At 40.4% G+C, this 19737-nt stretch overlaps 1 protein-coding gene across 1 annotated transcript in view; it reads left to right on the top strand.

Annotated features, from left to right (window-relative positions):
* The first annotated feature begins 2321 nt into the window (after positions 1 to 2321).
* Positions 2322 to 19737, top strand: part of FRMPD4 (FERM and PDZ domain containing 4) — a 198081-nt gene continuing 180665 nt past the window's right edge. Inside the window, exon 1 of the mRNA XM_021684006.1 lies at positions 2322 to 2374. Within this exon, the coding sequence (XP_021539681.1) occupies positions 2337 to 2374 (38 nt within the window). The 5' untranslated portion in view covers positions 2322 to 2336. The remainder of the gene's footprint in view (positions 2375 to 19737) is intronic.

Genomic DNA, 19737 nt, shown 5'->3' with positions numbered 1-19737 from the left:
TTCAGTTTTTTAATATCAGCTGATGTCCTTGAACTGAAGTAACTAAATTAGCATTTGTAAATTTCTCTAGTATTCGCGCGTCATTGGGTGTTTTATGACCAACGTCTTTACTGGAAAACATCTTCATGAACTGTTGTTTTCTGCTTTCTGAACATACTGTACAGGACAGGATGTACTTTATAATAACATTCAGGCCTACTAATATTGTGTTTTACACACCAATTACATTAGGAAGCCTGTGTCTTTCTTTTAGTGATTTAGGCATTGGTGGCCGTGGCCAGTGAAAGAGAAGAATACCTAAAAGAAGAGACCGTTTGTTTTTAGTAAGTTAGCCCTCTCTGGCAACAATTAACATTCTGATACAGTGCATAATTTACTCATCCAGTGTAAACAGTTGCATTCTCTACATGAACAGTCTTTCACGAGAGTATTCCTTGTGTTACCTCTTACTGTACTACTGCTTTTGGAAAACTTTTTAATAACAGGATATGGTGTGTTCATCGCCTAAGGGCTTGTGTTCTTGGTCCAACCTCAGAAAGCTCTCCAAATGTGTTCTCTGGTACTTCAGAGAAATTGGCGTTTATTTTTTTTTCTTTCCATGGGATGGCAAATTCATGTGTTCTCTAACTGTAGGGAAGCAGCCCATTTTTATAAAACCTCCAGAGGAAACTGCCCCTGCTGACTTTTGCACAGAGAAGAGGAACAGAAACTGTTGCCTTGTCTTTTATTTTAATAGTCTAGGGGCGAGAAAGAATCCTATGGTGGGATTTTAAATTTGCCAGACCTGTATTAGATTTGTGAACTTTGCTCACCATGCTTCATGAAGGATGTGGGAAACCAGAAAGGAAGTTTAAAAAACAGCAACAGAGGTGGTTGAAATTATGCAAGATACTTCCCATCGAGAAGTCTTACCGAAAACGGGCTTGTTTCCCCTGCAGAGAGGTGTTGGGTTATGATCAGATGTGTGCATTGGGTGTGACGTGGGGGTGAGTTGCCCTGTGTTCTGGGGGATTCGGAGGTGCCTCCTTTCAGAAAAGTTGACACCCTGTCTTTGGATGCTTGCAGCAGGGGGGCTGCTAGCTTTGGACCGCTGCCCACACAGAGCTGTGCACCTTGTGCGTGTGGTCCCTGGTGCCCTGTCAAAGGCTCCCAGGTTCTCTACTCAGATGCTGAGTGCAAGGCCCTGGAAGTGTGAGCACTGCTTTCCCCCCACCCCCACCCGTCGCTTGGAGAGCCCAGTTTGCAGTCTGCAAGTGCCTGGAAGATCTCCGAGGCCATCCAGAAATTCACGTCGGGTGGGTGGACCGAATGATGAAGGATATTGGCCAGTCCAGAAACGGCAGTTGATATTTCCTCTTGTGATTTTGCTCTGAAGCAGTTTTCAGTGTTGTTGAGCAAACAGTAGAAGTTCTGGAGGTCCTTGGTGGCAGAGGAACGGCCAGGACTCAGCAATGCTCCAGAACCTGGGCTTTGCCCTCTGGTTGGAGATTGTCACCGTGCCGTCCTGCCTGTCGCAGTTGCTTGTCACATGCAGTTACTTCACCTTTACTCTTGCGCTTGGGAATGCAGGCTTCTAGACGGTTCTCCGTAGCCTACCCTTCCCTTTTGCTGATGACTGAAATTCAGGGTTTGAATTGAAAGTGTAAAAGCTAATGTGTGGATTTTCTCTGCAACTTAAATGGAGAGTTTGTCTCTGGGTTATATCTCACTTTGACTGGAACGTGGTTAATACGAGTGGAAATTCTGTGCTTTGGTTCGGGGAGGCCAGGAAATTGTGGCTTCAGGTTATTTGCTTCATATCCATAAAAACAGCCTTTACATATATGTCTTGATATTGCGTGTGATATCTACTTATCTGCCACACTTCCTGATGTCTGGTATCAGGAGGCATAGTGTAATGGAATGTGTGCAAAACTTTTGTTCAAAATGGATAATGTGCCCTTCATAATGTTATTTAATCTTTCTGAGCCGGTCGTTGTTTCCTCATCTGTAAAATGTAATACATGTAATGGAATACACGTACTTCCCTCACAGGGTGTCTGTGAGGAAGGAAGGAAGACAGTATGAGGAAAACCGATGAGCATGGTACCTGTCGTAAAATCACGCGTTGTATTTATTCATTTAATGAGCTGAGGATATAGCACCCAGTTGAGAGGAGCAAACCCCGTGCTCCTTCTGGAGTTTGTCTCAGAAGAAATGTTCAGGTGTCAGGTGTAATGATGCTTTTCTTTCTCTCTCTCTTTTTTTTTCTCTCCAGCCACAGGACGAAGTCTTCTGGCTGGCCACCTCCCTCGGGCACCTGGGGCTTGAACCAGGCGCCACCCTATGGATGGGAGATGACTGCGAACCGGGATGGCCGAGACTGCTTCATCAAGTAGGTGGAACTGACAGCTTGAACTGTGAAATCTTCTTCCTGTTCTTTGTCTCTATTTCCAGCCTTGACTCAGAGAATCAACATGCCTCCCTTTGGGGCTCATAGACATGTGGAGGTCATCGGTCAAGCTGCTTAATCTCCTCTGTCTTCTATGTCTTGTGACATGCAGTTGCTTCATAGTGGGTCGCGTGCCATGTTAAGCGGATAATTCTCACTACAGTAAGGTCATTCTGGGAAAGAGCAAAAGTGTTCATTAGTAAATCCGAGGCCAGTTGTACCCACTGTCTGAGGCTAGAACTAAAGTTTGACATGGAGGACTATCATTTCAGTTGCTTTGTAGAGTTGGTCAAGACAGGAATGTTGCTGGGTCATTCGTAACGAAAAACATGAGCTAACAGCATTATATGCGTTCCTCTCGCTTACACTGGCTAAGATTTTGGACTTCTGTGGTGCTTTTTTTTTTTTAATGGGTTAAAATGTACATAACATAAAGGTAAATTTTTCTAACATTTTCACATTTTGGGGTATACAATTCTGTGACATTTAAGTACATTCAGAACATTGTACAACCATTAGCCACTCTCCATTTCTAGAACTGTATCATCATGCCCAACAGAAACTCTGTACCCATTAAAAAATAATTTCCCATCCCCCCTACCCCCCGGTAAGCTCTGTTTTACTTTCTGTCGCTATGAATCTGCCTATTGTAGATATCTCTTATAAGTGAAATCATAAAGTATTTGTTCTGTGTATAGCTTATTTCACTTAGCATGATGTCCTCAACGTTTCTTCCATGGCGTGGTATATATAGCAATTTCGTTCCTTTTCAAGGCTGAATAATGTTCCATTGTACATAATCCATTTTATGGATAGCCCTCATTTGTTTAACCATTCATCTGTCAATGGAAATGAGGGTTGTCTGCACCTTTTGGGTCTCATGAATAATGTTGCTGTGACCAGTGCTTTATAAGTATCTGTATGGGTCCCTGCTTGCAATTCTTGTGGGTATATACCTAGCAGTGTAATCACTGGATCATAAGATAATTCTATGTTTACGTTTCGGAGGAACCACCAAAGAATTTTGGAGGCATCAGTGGCTATAGGTCTCTGGTTTTTCGCAATGGTATGAGATGAGTCTTCCTACTGCACTTAGCAAAAAAGCAAGGATCTACCCTGCTTTCTTTTATAACCTATGTGGAATATTCTTAAGTATGAGAATTTTCAAAGTAAATTCTAGATCAGTAAGCACGTTTGATCCTAAGCTAATACAGTTGAGTTGAGACTGGATGCCAAGGGAAGCATTTTTCAGACTACAGGCTGCATTTCTTTGTTCTCGTCAATCTGACTGTGGACTGATAAGCAGACAGGGTCACTATGAGGTGGGGGATCATGTTTATAAAGATAAAAATCTTTGAAGATTGCTTTTTGGGGGGCACCTGGGTGGCTCAGTCGTTAAGCGTCTGCCTTCGGCTCAGGTCATGATCCCAGGGTCCTGGGATCAAGCCCCGCATCGGGCTCCCTGCTCTGCGGGAAGCCTGCTTCTCCCTCTCCCACTCCCCCCACCTGTGTTTCCTCTCTCGCTGTGTCTCTCTCTGTCAAATGAATAAATAAATAAATCTTTAAAAAAAAAAGAGAGAGAAGATTGTTTATGGGGATTTGGTCTCTGCACAGCCCAGCACCTCCAGGTGATTATGGGAAGCTATCTATGCGAAAAACATATGAATGTTTTGGTCAGATTTCCAGTCTTTGCGGCCCAAATCTCTCCTCTTTCTTGAATTTCCTGCAAAGGGGAGAGCAGTACTCTTCAGAGTACAATTTGTTCCTGAGGGCCTGGCCTTCGGGAAGTTTCAAGTTGCCCATGAACATGGCCCACTACAGGGAGCCTGTGTGCAGTGGTCCTCTGGCTCTTCAAGGCTTTCTTGAGGATGTGCTACCATAGAAACTACACTGGAATTGGCCGTGGGAGTAGAATCTCCCAGAAAGCACAAAGACTGGAAGAAAGACCAACAGTTTTGCTTATATCCTAGATTCTGAGTTGTTCATTTCGTACGGTTTCCCCGAGTGCTTTATAATGCTGAAAAGATGATATTTTGTCATATTACATTGTGCTATCCATTTTGTAACATCGTTATGAATTCATGTAATTGGCTCAGTTGAGGTGGCCTAGATGCTTTGACTCAAAACAATAAGAATATACTTTCTAAAAGATTCAGATTATAAATTTATGGAGGTGTATCGTAGACTTTTCCAAGGCAAATGCATTTTTCTTTTTCCTCGTTGGATTTGGGCTCCCATGCATTCCAAACCAGTTGATCAATAATAGATGGAAACCCAAACCAAGGCCTGTTGGTTGTAGATGCCAGGAATCCCAGCTAGCCCTAGCCACATGCATTTCCCTTCATGTCCTTGACATTTTTAAGGGCAAGCCCACCTGTGAATATACCATTTACACTGGCCTCCTACCGGCTGTTATAACCTGTAAGAGTAAATCAGCAACTTCATAGAGAAAGCTGCACTGATTACTAAATAGCAGCATTAAAAACCAATGTCCCCAGTGTCACTCTTCCCAAGTACGTGCTCTTGCACCCAAGCTGGGAGAGGGGCGGAGGGAGCCAGAGAGAATCTCAAGCAGGCTCCTTGCTGAGTCCAGAGCCCAACACCAGGCTCCACTTCAGGATCCCGAGATCATGACCTGAGCAGAAATCAAGAGTTGGCCTCTCAACCTACTGAGCCACCCAGGTGCCCCCAAATCTGTAGGGTTTTTTTTACTGGAAAAGTAAGTTTCCACAGCTCTCTCAGACTAATTGTTATCAGATGTGAAGAACAGTACTTATTTCAAAAGTGTTTGTTCTTTATCGCCAGTGGGTTTTATAAATGAGAATCATTCTGGTGGTGTTGTTTTCTTATCTACTGAGTACTCTCCATTACAAAGAAATACTCTAATTACTCAAGTTTCTGTCGAGCTCTGGTTTGCAGTGTGGAGTATATCTCTACTCATTAGTTTTGTGAGTTAAAAGAACAATTTGAAAATTAAGCTGTGACTAGTAATTAGCACCTTTGCATTTAATTTCTCACTCTTTTACATATTCTCTTTGAAAGATGTTAGATGTCTTCTTTTTTTATCTTGTCTTAGGATCCAAATGATATCCCAAATCAGACAATTGGTTTTGATGGTGGTACAACTACTTTCAAGTTATTAATGAAGCTATGGGAAGATCCAGGCTTCCCATGTTCAAAGGTAGAGTCTTCTAGCTCAATAATGAGCTAATTCTATCTTGATGAGTCCTTCAGAACACAGCCCACGGTAGTTAAATGTGTTCAAATTTCATGTTCCTTTTCCCATCCCCAATTATTTAGAGTGGAACCAATACCTTATATTTTATTAAAAAAACTGGTAATGGATAGGGTTAAAAAATTTTAATGCCATTATGCACATATTAATGTACATTTGTATAGCATTATATAGACAATAGACTACTGGTTATCAGTGTTTGCTGCACTTTGAAATAGGTTCAGGAACTTTAAAATCCTGATGTCTGGTTGTCATAGTCTGATGGGGGTTTATAATAATCTATGAAAGACTGGGTGGCTGAAATACAGAACTTTATTTCTCACAGTTCTGGAGTCAGAAATCAACGGTCAGTGTGCTAGCAAGGCCGGATTCTTGGTGAAGGCCCTCTTCTTGGCTTGGGATAGTTGTCTTTTCTCTGTACCCTGATATGAAAAAGGGAGAGGGATCCTATCTCTATGTCTCTTCTTATAAGTTCCCTAATTTTATCATGCAAGCTCTACCCTTATGACCTAATTACCCCCCAATTGCCCCACCTCCAAATACCATCATACTGGGGATTAGAGTTTCAACAAATGGATTTTAGAGGAACACACACATACTCTGGATCTTGGGTAGAGCCAAGAAATAGTTTCAGAAGCTCCCCAGGTGATTCTAATGCACAGGACGGGTGGCTGCCCTACATTATTTAATTGATGAATATTGTTCCCATTTCCAGATGAGAAAAGCGAGACTCAGACTCATCAGATGGCTTTCCAAATGTTTACACGTGTACCTAGTCACAACACCTCGTATATTCAAATATACCAAACTCTGCATTAGGAAAGGACAGCTTTTGTTGCTATTGTCAGAAAAATATGAAATACATTTGTTTGAGCAAAAGAGAATATCATTTACGAAACATGGGAGATGTAGAAGAAGAGTTTGTCAGTTTCTTATTACCGTGTAAGCAGGGGAAGTGAGAGAGTTGGACAGGAAGAGAGAAACTGGAACGGAAGGAATGGACTCTCAGGAAAGAGTGTCCTGTTAAGAAATGGGTGAGAAAGGGAGAAATGGAAGGAAAGAGAAAGTAAGAACTATAAAGAGTTTGATGCACTCTGTGATGTTTGCTGTAAGAACAGTATCAAGAAATAACAGATGTCGGGGGGCGCCTGGGTGGCTTAGTCCTTAAGTGTCTGCCTTCAGCTCAGGTCATGATCCCAAGGTCCTGGGATCAAGCCCCGCATCAGGCTCCCTGCTCAGCGGGAAGTCTGCTTCTCCTTCTCCCACTCCCCCTGCTTGTGTTCCCTCTCTCGCTGTGTCTCTCTGTGCCATATAAATAAATAAAATCTTTAAAAAAAAAAAATAACAGATGTCGGTGTGGTTGTGGATCTAGATGCATAAAGCTTAGATATAGTTGTAGATAGAAATATAGATATTAACATAGCTCTTGGTTCAGATACAGATGTAGTTGTGGATATAGTTATAAATGGATATAGAATATAGATATAGATGACCCATATATGTGCATATAGAGAAGTGTAGATGGAGGCGTATAACCTTGTCTGCCCAGGAGAGTCCTGGTTTATGAGTATTGTTCTGACATAATTACAGACAGCACCTCCTTTTGCCCTTAATGTGATCTGATTTGGATAAAGCAAGTTTAGAAAATTCTTGCGAGACCAAAGGTTTCATTAAAACTTGACAAGTGAGGGGCGCCTGGGTGGCTCAGTTGGTTAAGAGACTGCCTTCGGCTCAGGTCGTGATCCTGGAGTCCCGGGATCGAGTCCCGCATCGGGCTCCCCGCTCAGCAGGGAGTCTGCTTCTCCCTCTGACCCTCCCCGCTGTCATGTGCTCTCTCTCTCTCTCATTCTCTCTCCTTCAAAAAAAAAAAAAAAATTTTAAAAAAAAAAAAAAAAAAAAAAACTTGACAAGTGACCTGGGAGATGGTGAGCTACATTGAGGAATCTTCTTTTTGGGGAAAAGGTGAGGTTCCCCAGAAGTGTGGATTGCCACATCCTCTGTAGAGTCAGACTAGCGTTTCTTCCACATCATCAGACTATAAAGCCCCGGTTGTTTTGGCTTTGTATTGGAGTCTAATGTATTGGACTTAATGCTAAGTCCCTTGTATTCCATAGCCTTATCACCGCCCCTGCGATCACGCAGCCATACCCTCTCACCTCCTTTCCCCAGCTTGCCCTCCCCATTCAGCATCCTTTAGAAATGGCCCCATCCGCCTGGTCGTCTGGCCATGTGCTTCTTTTAAAAGCACTCCTTGGCCCACCCAACATACATCCACCAAACATTTATTGAACATTAGTATAGATACCAAGATCACTAAGACAATTTCTTACCTTCCGTGATCTTAGAGGATGGTGGAAGTGACAGTCCTGCCATCATACTCAACTGTGCAAGATCTGTTTAACTTCCTTAGAGACATATAATACGTGTCATAGAGAATAGGGAACTCTGTGTGCTCCTAATATCCCATTTTTTTCATTAAACGGAGTAAAAACACTCTTGTTGGACTGTGAGGGTGTGGAGGGTTAATACAAAAAAAAAAAAGTCCTTCATAAATCTGGAACTTTGGCTTTTGAAGATTGAAAGGAAAATTAAAACATGGTCAAAATTAATATTAGAACACTCGTTGGCAAGATAGATGTTTATGAAGAGCCAGCCCAGTTGGAGTCTGGGGATAGCAATCGGGGGTGGGAAAGGAGACTGGAGGGTCATTGCAAAAATACATGCCCTGATTTTTCAAGTTCTGCATTTGAGAGGCTTCCTTTTCTTCATCTTCTCCTTTTTTTTTTTTTTTTTCCTCCTCTTCTTTTTTGGCCTGTTGGATTTCTGGCTACCTTCCCCCTGTAAGCCTACAAAAAGTAGCCCTGCATGCTTATTGGACAAGACACACTGTTCTTTTACTCTGCCAGCAATTCCCGTGGTGGGCAATTAAACCGAGTCACTATCTTCTGTAATGCAGGAGAGTTCAGTCCCGAAACCTGAATAGTGGAGATCCGTAATGAGGTGTGGAAACTTCCACTTTGTTCTCCAGGATGGACATTGCCCATCGTGGGACAAGTTTAGCCATTCCCCTCTGCCAGTCAGTTCAGGGGTCAGTGTGAAAGGTATTTTTGACTTACCTAGTTCCAGAAAAGAATCATCTGAGGAAATGCAAGCAGCTTGTGTGTCCCACCTCCCTGTTTTGTTAACCACAAGCATAATTGTCAAGTCACGTGATAGGAGTCTGTCATCATGGGAAATAGAAAGAGCAAATCCTTACTTCATCCTTAAGTTTGAGGCCGAGTAGTTCCCCTGGGCTTTCCCTAGTATGTTCCCAAGAGGGCAAAAGCAACTGATTGTCCTCGAGCACTGTATGGCACTTCTAAGGTTATTCTTGGGGCATTTTTTCCCTTTATTTTTACCCCAAGATTTCAGAAGAGAGTCTGGCTCACATTCTGTGGGTAGGTTCCTTCATTTGTTCTCTTTCATGAGTTCTTTTAATCTTTTCCTTCTCTAAAAATTTAAAGTTGTAAAGTAGAATTTGGATATTGTGGTAGCACCCACCATCCCCTGTAAAATTTTCATATTTGAAATGGACGTCAATTTCCCACTTCATTAATCCGACATTATTAATAGACATCCAACAAAGGACAAATGGATCTGAGTGATTACATAGGTTGTTACCTTTTGATTCTGGGAATGAAACACAAGTTTTTTTTGTGTGTGTGGAAATTGAAAGGTGTGCCGGGGCGCCTGGGTGGCTCAGTTGGTTAAGCGACTGCCTTCGGCTCAGGTCATGATCCTGGAGTCCCGGGATCGAGTCCCGCATCGGGCTCCCTGCTCGGCAGGGAGTCTGCTTCTCCCTCTGACCCCCTCCCTCTCATGCTCTCTGTCTCTCATTCTCTCTGTCTCAAATAAAAAAAAAAAAAAAAATCTAAAAAAAAAAAAAAATTGAAAGGTGTGCCAAGGATGGAAATAGGAGAGATTTATCTGCGTTGGGTTGCTATATTATTTTGTGACCTTTTAACTGTTAAAAGAGTTACAAATTGGCATGATGTTAGAAAAGAGGCAGTTTGCCTCCCTTTTTTGGTATTTGTGATGAGGAGTTCTTAAATAAAACATATTGCTTCCAAGTATACACAATGAATTCTTCATAAAATGCAAATAATTGCCTCATGACAAAAGCAAATGCCATTGAGTTAAGTGAATTCCTGAGGAGCCCAAGCATCCAATTAAGCGAGGGAGGTATATTATAATTTTGGAATTGGAGGAACAAAGTAAAAGTGATAATATCATTACATGCAATGAAAGGTAATTATGTCCTGTCAACGCACAAGCTTCCCTGGCTGAACATTAGGGGCTGTTTATTCTCTTCATTGAAGCAGATTTGTTTTCTTTCTAATCTGACAAAGCACCTATCTGCTGAGTTAATAATTACTGCTCCCAGCTGGAAGGTAAGTCTGCAGAGTTGATGGAAGGGCTTTGAAAAGTAAGGCTTTGGAATGACTCTGTCATTTCTAACTTGGCATACGGCGGAAAGGGGCTGTGCTACGCAGTCTCCCCGCTAGCAGAGTCTGTTTCCAGCTTCTTGTGCGTTCGTTCTCGAGCTGTTGCTGCTTTACTTAGTCTGTCCATCTCTCTTGCATAAATCCCTCAAACCCCTGGCTTCTTTTGTTCAGGAAGCCAACGTAGCTGAAGGTTTTGTAATTAACCTGAATTTCCTTGGGCCACTTACTGACAAAGAGTTGGGACATGCACGTCAAGGAGAGCTGTGGACAGCAGGTTAGGTGGTGATCAGGACTGGTTCTTTCTTCTCCTTATTATTATTATTATTTATTTAATTTTTTTTTTTTTGCAGCCTCTAGGGATGTACCCAAAGTGGGTCACAAAGGCCATTCGGAATCACAGGGACAGCCAGACTGTGAAAAGCAGAAGCACCTGGGTGACCAGGTTTCTGTCACAGCCTGTAATTGAAATGCTAGCTTGAGGCTGTTACCACCTCTTGATTCTTTTCAGTGGCCTTTGGAGCTCTTCTTTCTGGCTTGAGCCAACCCTCGCAGAGAGCAATTTTGATGTCCTCACCTAAGGCTGGGGCACAGGCAGGAAATTCTGGCCGGTGCCAAATGCCAACTGGCCAGTGTGGGTGTTGTTGCCAAATAAATCAGTTGAACTTAAGAGGACATGGTATCACGTTTGTGGCAGGTGTCTTTTCATGACTGTCTGCACCCCTGCATCAGAGAAGAGGAGGGCTGGATATACAGTGCCTTGCTGTGGTCCCCCGGGGGTCGGGAACCATGCTTCCTGCCAAGCCCTTGTCCTCTCTAGCCTCTCAAAGCCTGAATAAATCCTTGTTAGCAATGGCCGTTTTCTGTAGAGGAGTCTCTTCCATTGCAAAGCTGATGAGAAGGGGCATTGCTTTATTGCACCAGCAGACACACAGATCAGCCTGAGTCACGAGTAGGCAGGTCACTCCGTTGTTTTCGTGGAGTGTGTCGCTCAGCTGCTCCAGGAGCTCGAGGTTGGCAATAGCAGCTCAGATGGTGGTGGCTGGGAGAGACTCTCTAAGAAGACTAGTTGATCTTAAAGGATGCTGGTCAGTACACGGGGCCAACCCCTTAATTGTCTGCACCCATTGCAAAATGAAAACAAGAGTCCCCTTCCTCAAAGAGCCAGATAAACGTACTAAAATCTACAGGGTTTCCCTTCCTTTTGTGGTCTATCAATATTTCATAATTTTTTATTTGCCATTTACCACCATTCTCATTAAGTTAAAATTAAAAGTTTTAATTTATTAGCATGAATATTACTGATGATCCTTCTATGGTGCAAAGTGAGCTTTATATGCAAATATGAGAGCTTGCACTTGTATGAGAATCAGTGAAATTACACAATTTGTATTTCATAGCTTATACATTTACGCGTATTTCATTCCAACCCAGAAAGTCGAAATGGTACACAAAATTAATTTAACGGTTTTTATTTTACTTCTCAGTGTGAGGACACTCTACCAAAGCTCCCTACTTTTGGCTTGCTGTTGAGCATAATAAAATTGAAAAGGAAAAGGTCCTATCTTTCCCTTTCCTTCTCTATCATCATTTTCAGTAGGTTGACAGCCAATACAGGGAAAGAAGACAAGTCAGAAAGGATATGACAGGATTGCTCCTTCACTCACATTTCTTAGAAGACTATAACTGCTAAAGACTGATTAGCCTTCAGCCCTCACCTCCTAATCTCACCTCCTGATTTTTTTTCTTATAATTTTTTTCATGTGGCATTTTCAATAAAGGCCTAGCAAAGAGGACAGATTGCTTCTAGCTCTTGACTCTCTCAGAAAGTCATCTCTTTGCCCTGTTATGGATGGGTTTTCTCACCAAAAGATACACACTTTTCTCCTCCACTCTTAGCCTTTATTTCAGCAAACTTTTTCTGTAAGAGGTCATATAGTAAATATTTTCGGCTTTGGGAGTAATGTGGTCTCTGTCACAACTCAAAGCAATTGACATAATCATGGCAACTCTACCATTGTAGTGTGAATGCAGCCATAGGAAATATGTAAACAAATGGATATGGTTGCATTCTAATGAAACTTTATTTACAAGAAGAAACCAGGGGCCACCTTTGTCCTATGGGGTGTAATTGTTTTCCAAACCTTACTCTAGAATATCTTGCATTTGACCCCATTCTTGTATTTCTGATTCACTCTCCCATGAGATGGGAAGGTGCCATTTATTTTATGTATGACGGAAATTATCGTAGACATTGGAAAGTGTCTTTTCTGAGGTTGTACTATGAGCAATGCCAACTTCTGTGGTATGTGTACTGTCAGTGGGAACTTCTTGCACAGCTCTAACAATCACTGCCTACCTCTAAAGAGTGTTGTAGGGTTCACATCATCAAAATTCAACAGAGAAGTAAAACCTTCACTGTGAGAATATCATGACTCCCTCCTTCCTGGTGATGGGGACTGGGGGAGAGGAGTCTGCTGATGACAGGGTTTGCAGCTGCTCCCACCACCACCCAGCACCTTTGTGGGAGGGGTTGAACGGGGAGCAACAATAGCAGCATAAAACCTAGTCACAATGGAATGCCAAATGCAAGTGCAAATAATTATTAGGGATGTGAAAATTACATAGCAACTTGTTGTCACCAGTGGTCTACAGAGAAACAGCCCTATTGTACTTTGAAGAAGTTAATTGTCCATAGTGTTTTTGAAGTAATACTGCTTATTTTACTTGAGGAATTTTATACAGCTCCCAGATAAAAGTCCCCGATTCATTTCTGGTGATGTTCTGTTCTAAGTTATTCTCTTGGCTCCTGTGATACCACCCCCTTCTTATTCTCCAAACTCACTCCTTCTCTTGTCTCCTCAGCTAGTTCTTATTTTTTAGTTTAATGATTAAAGTTCAGTTTCCCACATTATTAAGCCTACATTTCTACTTAGATCTTATAAAAAATTAAATGGATTTGTTAATTTCATTATATTGATGCCATTTAATTTCAGTCCAAAAATTCCTGGAAACTCATGACTGTTCCTCTACAGGAGATTAATCAGGGTTGTTTTCACTGCATTCTGGGCAATAGTAGATGGTTAATAGATATTTGTTATAAAAATGTTTAGGTGTATATATATATAGAGAGAGAGAGAGAGATGGGTGTAGATGGATGATGAATTAATGGATACATGAATAGAACTATTTCTGAAGCACTATGTTCAGTAAATTGTTAGAAAAAATGATGATCGATAAGTCAAGTGAGTTAACATAATCTCCTGTTAACTTTCTGCTTTAGGAATTTCACTAACAGAATTTGAGCACATTGATAAAGCATATATTTCCTAATAAAACCTTGAGACCTTGAAAAATCTTCACGTCCTTGTCACTGATTCATAGCTTATTGTGCTTGTTTATAGGATAGTCAAAATTCAGAATGTAATGAAGGTGAATTTCTGGGGTACTGTAATTACACTGTAAAGCACAGAAATTGGGTGGTAAGAACTAAAAACTCTTGGGCTAGGATCCCAGCTCTTCTCAGTACTAGTTTTTTTTTTTTTTTTTTTTTGAGGGGAAGAAAAAGAATTTATTTTACATAACTGAATGAAAAATAATTCAAGAAATAGTAAATAAAATTTAATATGGTCTCATGCGCCCTGAAGGAGGTGGTGCCCGATTTGGAGGTGTGATTGCTATGTCCAGATAGTCTCCTATTTGGAACTTCTGCGACTGCAGGGTCATGGAGTCATCAGTCCCCTTCCTCCCAGACATGGTGCTGCCAATCTCCTTTACTCGATAGCCAGGCCTTTTAGGATCTGTAAAAACAATTGCAAAATTGAAGTGTGTGCCCTTCTCTCTAGCTTCTGGGTAGACTTCTTTTACTAAACTAGTCAACTCATTTTTTTTTTTTTAAAGATTTTTACTTATTTATTTGAGAGAGAGAGAATGAGAGAGAGCGAGTACATGAGAGGGGGGAGGGTCGGAGGGAGAAGCAGACTCCCCGCTGAGCAGGGAGCCCGATGCAGGACTCGATCCCGGGACTCCAGGATCATGACCTGAGCCGAAGACAGTCGCTTAACCAACTGAGCCACCCAGGCGCCCTAGTCAACTCTTTCAAAGTTGCATCCATCCAAGTGTAGATCTGCAGCTCGCTGGACGGTACGTTTCCGCGGGAAAACTCGTCCATTCGGTGGTGGCGGCCGTTATTGGTGGTGAAAACACGCAGCAACAGCGGGCACGTTTTCTCCCGATCGATCGGTTTCTCCGGCTCCTTCTTAATTTCCTCCTGGGTAACGCGCGACTCCACCGCCATCTTCCTCCTACGGCCCGCGAGACGCTCCCTCAGTACTAGTTTTTATTTGCCATTTACCACCATTCTCATTAAGTTAAAATTAAAAGTTTTAATTTATTAGCATGAATATTACTGATGATCCTTCTGTAGTGCAAAGTGAGCTTTATATGCAAATATGAGAGCTTGCACTCATATGCAAATCAGTGAAATACACAATTTGTATTTCATAGCTTATACATTTACATGTATTTCATTCCAACCCAGAAAGTTGAAATGGTACACAAAATTAATTTAACAGTTTTTATTTTACTTCTCAGTGTGAGGACACTCTACCAAAGCTCCCTACTTTTGGCTTGCTGTTGAGCATAATAAAATTGAAAAGGAAAAGGTCCTATCTTTCCCTTTCCTTCTCTATCATCATTTTCAGTAGGTTGACGGCCAATACAGGGTATTGTATGTAATGGTGGGTAATCATTTGGATACTGTGGGCCTGGCCTCACTTTTATCATTATAAAATAGTGTATTTGCACTAGAAAGCAGTATCATTTGGTAATCTAACGAGTTACAAACAGCAGAAAATTCTTAACAAATTTGGCTTAACCGTGAAACTAATTTTTTGGTTTATATCACTCCAGTGTAGTGGTAAAACACTCATAGCCTAGACAAGCCTAAGAAGGTAGGAGTACTAAATGTGATATAATATCCTGGATGGCATTCTAGAACAGATAAACGACATTAGGTTAAAATCTAAGGAAATCAGAGTGAAATATAAACTTTAATTACTAATAATGTATCAGTATTGGTTCACTGATTGTGACAAATTTACCATGCTACCGTAAAATGTTAACATTAGTCAAACTGAGTGCCAGATGAATGGGAACTCTGTAGTTTTCTATAACTGTACAAATGTTCTAAAATAATTTGGATATAAGAAATACTCAAAGTGGCGGGATATCAGCAAGATAACAGTCCAAGAAGCTTTGTAATTTCACTCTCCCACATAGACACTGTGTTTCTATATGGAGCAATATACCTTTGTGAGAGTTCTAGAGACCAATTAAGAAGTAGTAGTACCCTAACCAATGTAAAACAAAGAAAGAATTCCAGTAACCGTGTTGGTTAAATTCTTGTTGTTTTGCATCCTTGGCTCTGTTCCTCCCCCTATGTGACCTACCATGATGCGACCAGGAAGATAACCTCCTACACCAAAGATTCTTGTTCAGGACACAAACAATAGAACATATCATGCATCCAATGTTCTAGCTAGCTTGGGTGCTCCCTCAGGGACTGTAATCTGTCTTACCTGTCGTGGAGTGCTGATTGGACTGAAAGTGTTGTTTGGAAGCTGCTGACACCATGCTATCACTATGGCATCTTATTAGAGCTACAGTTCCAGTGGCTGATGTCAGGAGGAGCAAGAGACCATGGGCTTCTGAGAAGAAGTAGGAATAAGCCACCCACTGAATTTTAAATGACTAAAATCATATGCACAAATCCAGAGAAGAAACATCCTCAGAAAATGTTTAAAACATCCTAGGATCTCTATCTGGGCTGATCAGTGAAGTATTTCTCTAAATAACACCAGTGTATAAAGGCTGGAAGAGATTTTTTTTCCTCAAATGCCCAAGTTCAACAACAACAAAAAATTGTGGTATACTAAAAAACAAGGAAACGTGGGCCAAGCAAAGCAACAAAATTAAATGCTTGAAATGGACTCTAATGTAATACACATCCATGTGCATTACATGGCTTTGTTTCACATGTCAAAAGACCAGTCATGAAAATGTTCAATGAGCTAAATGAGAACAGAGTTAGCAACTAAACGAAATAAGGAAAACAATGCATGAACAAAATGAGAATTTCAATAAGGAGATATAAACTATAAAACACCCCAAATGGAGGGGCGCCTGTGTGGCTCAGTCGTTAAGCGTCTGCCTTTGGCTCAGGTCATGATCCTGGGGTCTGGGTTCGGGCCCCGCATCGGGCTCTCCGCACCGCGGGAAGCCTCCTTCTCCCTCTCCCACTCCCCCTGCTTGTGTTCCCTCTCTCTCTGTCTCTCTCTCTGTCAAATCAATAAATAAAATCTTTTAAAAAAAAAAAAAAAAACCCCAAATGGAAATTCTGGTGTTGAAATGAAAGGTACACTAGAGGAGTTTACAGCAGACTTGATAAGGCAGAAAAAAAAACTGCATGAAATTGAAGACAGGTCATTTGAAGTGGTGGAGTCAAAGGAGCAAAAAGAAAAGTAGTAGGAAGAAAAATGAAGAGAGCCTTAGAGACCGTGGGACATGAATCAACATTATACGCATTAGGGAAGGCCAAAAAGAGAAGAGGGTCAGAACTGGGCATAAACATTCTTTGAACAAGTAACCATGGAAACTTCCCAAATTTGAGGAAAGAAATATACACAGTAATTGAAGAAACTAAACTCAAATAACGTAATTCAGGATAAATCCAAAAAGACACACAGCCAGTCAGATGATAATCAAACTGTAAAAGTTGAAGGCAAAGAGAAAATCTTTGACTGGAAGAGAAAAACAACCCATCACATACAAGGGAGTTTATATAAGGTTATGAGTGGATTTCTCTGCAAAAACATTGTAGACTACAACAAGTGAGATGATATATTCAGATTGCTGGAAAAAAATAATTTTCAACCAAGAATAATATATCCAGGAAAACTGTCCTTCATAAATGAAGAAATTAAGACATTCTAAGAAAAATTCTTTAAGAAATGGTAAAAGGAGTCCTTTAAGGTGAAAGGAAAGGATGCTATACCTTAATGCAAAGTCAAATGAAATTATAAAGTTCTCCAATAAAGCTAAGTATGTTGACATAAATAGCTTCCTCTATTAATAGAATCTTCATGGATCGGTTCAGTTTTAATTCCTACATAGGATTTAAATGATAAAAACATTGAAAAATAACATAAATCATGAAAATGAGTATACAGTATTTAAAGATGCGATTTGTGACATCAGTAACATAATGTGCCAGGGGAGGGTAGAACTTTTTGAGTGGTTTTTATATGCAATTGAAATTAAGTTTTTATCTGTTTGAAATAGAATGGTATAATATTACAATGTTTTATGTAATTGTAATGATAGCCCACAAAGAAATTATCTATAAAATAGAAGAAAAAGGGAATGAGAAGGAAATGAAAGCATGTCAGTACAAAAAATCAATGAAACACAAAGGAAGGTGGTAATAGAAGGAAGGCTGGACAAAAAGATACAATTTAAGTAGCAATAGTATGTCCTTTTATATCAGTAATTTCTTGAAGTACAAATAGATTAAACTCCCCAATCAAAACACATATTTATTAAGAAGGTATTTTAGAAACACAGAATCTGACTATATACCATGTATAAGAAACTCACTTTTGATTTCACAACAATCAACGTGAAAGTATGGGAAAAAATTACATTTAAATGGTAACCAAAAGAGCCAGGGAGTGGCTATGTTAATATCAAACAAAATCAGTTTTATTTATTTATTTTTTGTAGATTTTTATTTATTTATTTATTTATTTATTTGAGAGAGACAGAGAGAGTGCAAGCATGAGCAGGGAGAGAAGCAGACTCCCCGCAGGGAGCCCCACTCTGGGCTGGATCGCAGGACCCCAGTATCATGACATGAGCCGAAGGCAGTCACTTAACCGACTGAGCCACCCAGGCACCCCCAAAATCATTTTTAAATAAAAAACTATTACAAAAGACAATGCCTTAAACTTATGAGTAAGGAAAAAACCTATTACAAAAGACAAAGAAGGATATTATATTATGATAAAATCACAGTTCACATAATCATTACAAATGAAGACATAATCATTACAAATATTCATACAATGAACATACTAAGCTCCTAAGTATATAAAGCAAATATTGACAGAATTCAAAAACATATAGCAACACAGTGATAGTCGGAGACTTCTAATAGCCCACTTCAACTGTGGATAAAAGAGAAAAGATAAATTAGGAAATAGACTAATTGCACCTAGAAGTCATATACAGTATACTGTACCAGATAACATCACAATATACACATTCTTCTCAAGGAACCTTTCTAACATCATCCAAGATAGATTACACGTTAGGCCCTAAGAGAAGTCTCAGCAAATTTTAAAGTGTGAAACTATTCAAAATCTCTTTTCACATTAAACTGGAATGAAACTAGAAGTCAACAGAAGAGGGAAAAGTGGGAGACTAATGAACATGTAAAAATTAAACAATGCACTTAACCGACCAATTGGTCAAAGAAAATGTATCAAGGGAAATTATAAATTACCTTGTGAGAAATGTATATGAATACATATTAAAATTTAAGAGATGGCACTGAATTCAGACCTAAGAGGGAAATTAGTAGCTTCAAATATACAAAAGAAAACCTTCTGAAATCTAAATGCTACCTTTACACCTGAACAAATTAATCCTAAATCTAGCAAAAGGAAGGAAATAATAAAGATGAGTACACAAATTAATGAAATGGAAAATTGTAAAGCAGGAGACAAAATTCAATAAAACCAAAGTTGTGATTTTTTTAAAAGATCAAAATCATTGGGTGCCTGGGTGGCTCAGATGGTTAAGTGTCTGCCTTCAGCTCAGGTCATGATCCCAGGGTCCTGGGATCAAGTCCCACATTGGGCTCCCTGCTCCTTGGGAGCCTGCTTCTCTCTCTCTCTCTCTCTCATGAATAAATAAATAAAATCTTTTTAAAAAAAAGATCAAAATCATTGGCAAGCTATTATCTAGTTTAAGAAAAAGGAGAGAAGCCTTCAATATCTAAACTCAGAAATGAAAGAAGTTTCATTAGAATCATTGTCACACAGAATGGGAGATGATATTTGCAAATGACATATCAGATAAAGGGCTAGTATCCAAAATCTATAAAGAACTTATCAAACTCAACACCCAAAGAACAACGAATCCCATCAAGAAATGGGCAGAAGACATGAACAGACATTTTTCCAAAGAAGACATCCAAATGGCCAACAGACACCTGAAAAAGAGCTCAATATCGCTCGGCATCAGGGAAATCCAAATCAAAACCTCAATGAGATATCACCTCACACCAGTCAGAATGGCTAAAATTAACAAGTCAGGAAATGACAGATGTTGGCGGGGATGTGGAGAAAGGGGAACCCCCCTACACTGTTGGTGGGAATGCAAGCTGGTGCAGCCACTCTGGAAAACAGTGTGGAGGTTCCTCAAAAAGTTGAAAATAGAGCTACCATATGATCCAGCAATTGCACTACTGGGTATTTACCCCAAAGATACAAAAGTAGGGATCCAAAAGGGTACGTGCACCCCGATGT

The sequence above is a fragment of the Neomonachus schauinslandi genome, chromosome X (assembly GCF_002201575.2).
Source record: "Neomonachus schauinslandi chromosome X, ASM220157v2, whole genome shotgun sequence".
NCBI lineage: Eukaryota > Metazoa > Chordata > Mammalia > Carnivora > Phocidae > Neomonachus > Neomonachus schauinslandi.
Note: the sequence above shows the minus strand (reverse complement) of the source record. Positions and strands in the feature narration are given on the sequence as shown.